At 44.9% G+C, this 2,389-nt stretch overlaps 1 protein-coding gene across 1 annotated transcript in view; it reads left to right on the top strand.

The window, feature by feature from the left end:
- Nucleotides 1-1,797: 1,797 nt before the first annotated feature.
- Nucleotides 1,798-2,389, top strand: part of crmp1 (collapsin response mediator protein 1) — a 19,562-nt gene continuing 18,970 nt past the window's right edge. Inside the window, exon 1 of the mRNA XM_037674986.1 lies at nucleotides 1,798-2,147. Coding sequence (XP_037530914.1) covers nucleotides 1,800-2,147 — 348 coding nt within the window. The 5' untranslated portion in view covers nucleotides 1,798-1,799. The remainder of the gene's footprint in view (nucleotides 2,148-2,389) is intronic.

Raw genomic sequence — 2,389 nt, 5'->3', positions numbered from 1 at the left:
TGAATAAGCAAGACCTTATTTAGACCACAATGGTTTGTGTTTTGACAGTGTGCAACTGTCCAGGTAAATTCAATTACAATTCGTAAATTAACATCTAAACAAAACCAACAAATAAAAATCAACAAAATCAGCTGTGTCAAACTCATAAGGTATTTTCCCCAAAGGCCCGAATTTGCACCATTAAAAGGAAACTGTAAATTGATCAAATCAGCTTCATACTGCATTGATGATCATTAAAGACATCAAACAATTTCATGCAGGAAGTTCTTCTTAATTTTTTTTCCTTATTGTGGACAGATCTAAGGTGCCCCAGTTTTCCTGTGCTTCAAGAGCATATAAATTGTAGGTGCTCCTTGTTCCTTTCAGGAGGCCATCTCTGCATCAGTCACTGAGAAAAAGCTTTCCTTAATGACAATTCAGAATGCAAAAAAAAAATAATAAATAATAAAACCTTTATGTCTTAAGGATCTTTTTTTTTTGTTTGTTTGTTTTTTGTGAACATTAAAAAAATAACATTGTAGTGTTTTTTGGCATCTGGACCACATTAAAACAGGTTCAGGTCATAAAATACAATATTTCAAACCAGGTCACAACTTTTCTATGCTCAGACCAGAAACTTTAAAACACAGTTTTTAAATAGGGAAAATGTTTGCTGATTAAAAAAATGCAGCTTTACTCATTATCTTTTATATGCAATAGTCACCAACAAAAACCAAACAGAAGCATATCAGTAGTGGTCACATTCTTCACTGTGATTAAAGCTGGGTGGTGTTTTAATGTTTGTGGTGCAGAACTAAACGCTACACTGCATCACAGCCAGTTTGAAACCTGAAAGTAATGTGCAATTATAATGGTCAGAACGGGTATAATGGCCAGTGTTTTTATTCCATTTAAAACAGCAAACACCATCCATCCATCCATTTTCTTTACCCGCTTATTCCACTTTGGGTCACGGGGGTCGCTGGTGCCCATGTCCATCAATCACTATGCGAGGGGCGGGTTACACCCTGGATGGGTTGCACGTCCATCACAGGGACACATAAACAACCATTCACTCTCTCACTCACACCTAGAGACAATTTAGAGTTACCAATCAGTCTAACATGCATGTTTTGGTCTGTGGGAGGAAACCGGAGTACCTGGAGGAAACCCACGCACGGAGAGAACATGCAAACTCCACCCAGAAAGGCCCTTGGACAGGGATTTGGACCATGGACCTGCTTGCTTAGAGGCAGCAGCTCTACCAGTTGTGCCACCGTACTGCCCCTTCAAGCAAAATATAAGATCAGTAATTAAGAAACTAAAGTATCAGAAGGTCGTATTTTTAAAATAACTGACAGCAGCATGATGAGTTTTGGGTCTGGGCCACCTCCAGATCATCAGTGGCCCCCATCTGGCATGGCCTCCTCTTTGAAAATGTTCTGGAGACGCCCCTGGTACAGCCCCCATCATGCAACGTTTGAGTGATTAAAAGCTGCAGCTCCCCCTAACCATCGGAATCCTCCTCTTTGCCCCCAGATGTGGGTTAAAGATGACACAAGCTGCTCTAATCCGCTGAAGGAGTGACCTACTCACGCACAACCCCCCGCATCCAAAGAGCGTGACACAAAGAGGAAAAACTGGTTTATATGATAGAAGCACCGATTCTGCATTTTAAATCGAACTGGGACCAGCAGGTCTGTGTTGGGGGAGAAAGGATCCTGGGGGCCCAGAGAAACAGAGTGCGCCTGCCTGGAGAGGCGGGACTGTGACCCGGTTCGACTGAAAACGAGCCCAAACCGCCGCTCCACTGCACCACCATGTCTGACTGCAGGAGGGAGTGGAACCGGGAGGACGAGCTCCCGGTGTACCTGGCTGGACCCATCACCACCGGACCGAACCAGCGGAAATCCTGCGGCATGTTCAGCTCCGTGGAGGGGGCGTTTGAGAGCAAAACCATACACTTGGACAACTACGCGGTGGAGAGGAAGGGGAGCCGCACCCCGAGGAGCTGCAGCCGCGAGAGGATACTGGACTCCCGGGACCCCAAAGGGAAAACCCCCGGCGAGGTCCGGGAGGGACCGCGGAGCTGCGGGGGCCCGGAGACAGACGATGCTCGAACCGGCGTGGAGGCTGGATCCACGGACAAGGAGAGTCCACATGAGAAGGTACGGGGGGGGGGGGGGGGGGGCATGTTTTATTATAAGCAGTCCCACATTAAACACCTCAGGACACTGCTCACCATCATCATTTAATTTGTCTTAAATCATTTTCAAGGTAAATGTCTTTATCTGCCATTTATAGTCGCTATGAAGCCAAGGTTTACTATAAATTATTAATTGTGTGCTGCAATGCAGTTAATCTGTGTTAATATGTTAATATATTAACATGTTAATGTGTTAATATGTTA

The sequence above is a fragment of the Nematolebias whitei genome, chromosome 3 (genome assembly GCF_014905685.2).
Source record: "Nematolebias whitei isolate Nwh7 chromosome 3, NemWhi1, whole genome shotgun sequence".
NCBI classification, from domain to species: Eukaryota; Metazoa; Chordata; class Actinopteri; order Cyprinodontiformes; family Rivulidae; genus Nematolebias; species Nematolebias whitei.
Note: the sequence above shows the minus strand (reverse complement) of the source record. Positions and strands in the feature narration are given on the sequence as shown.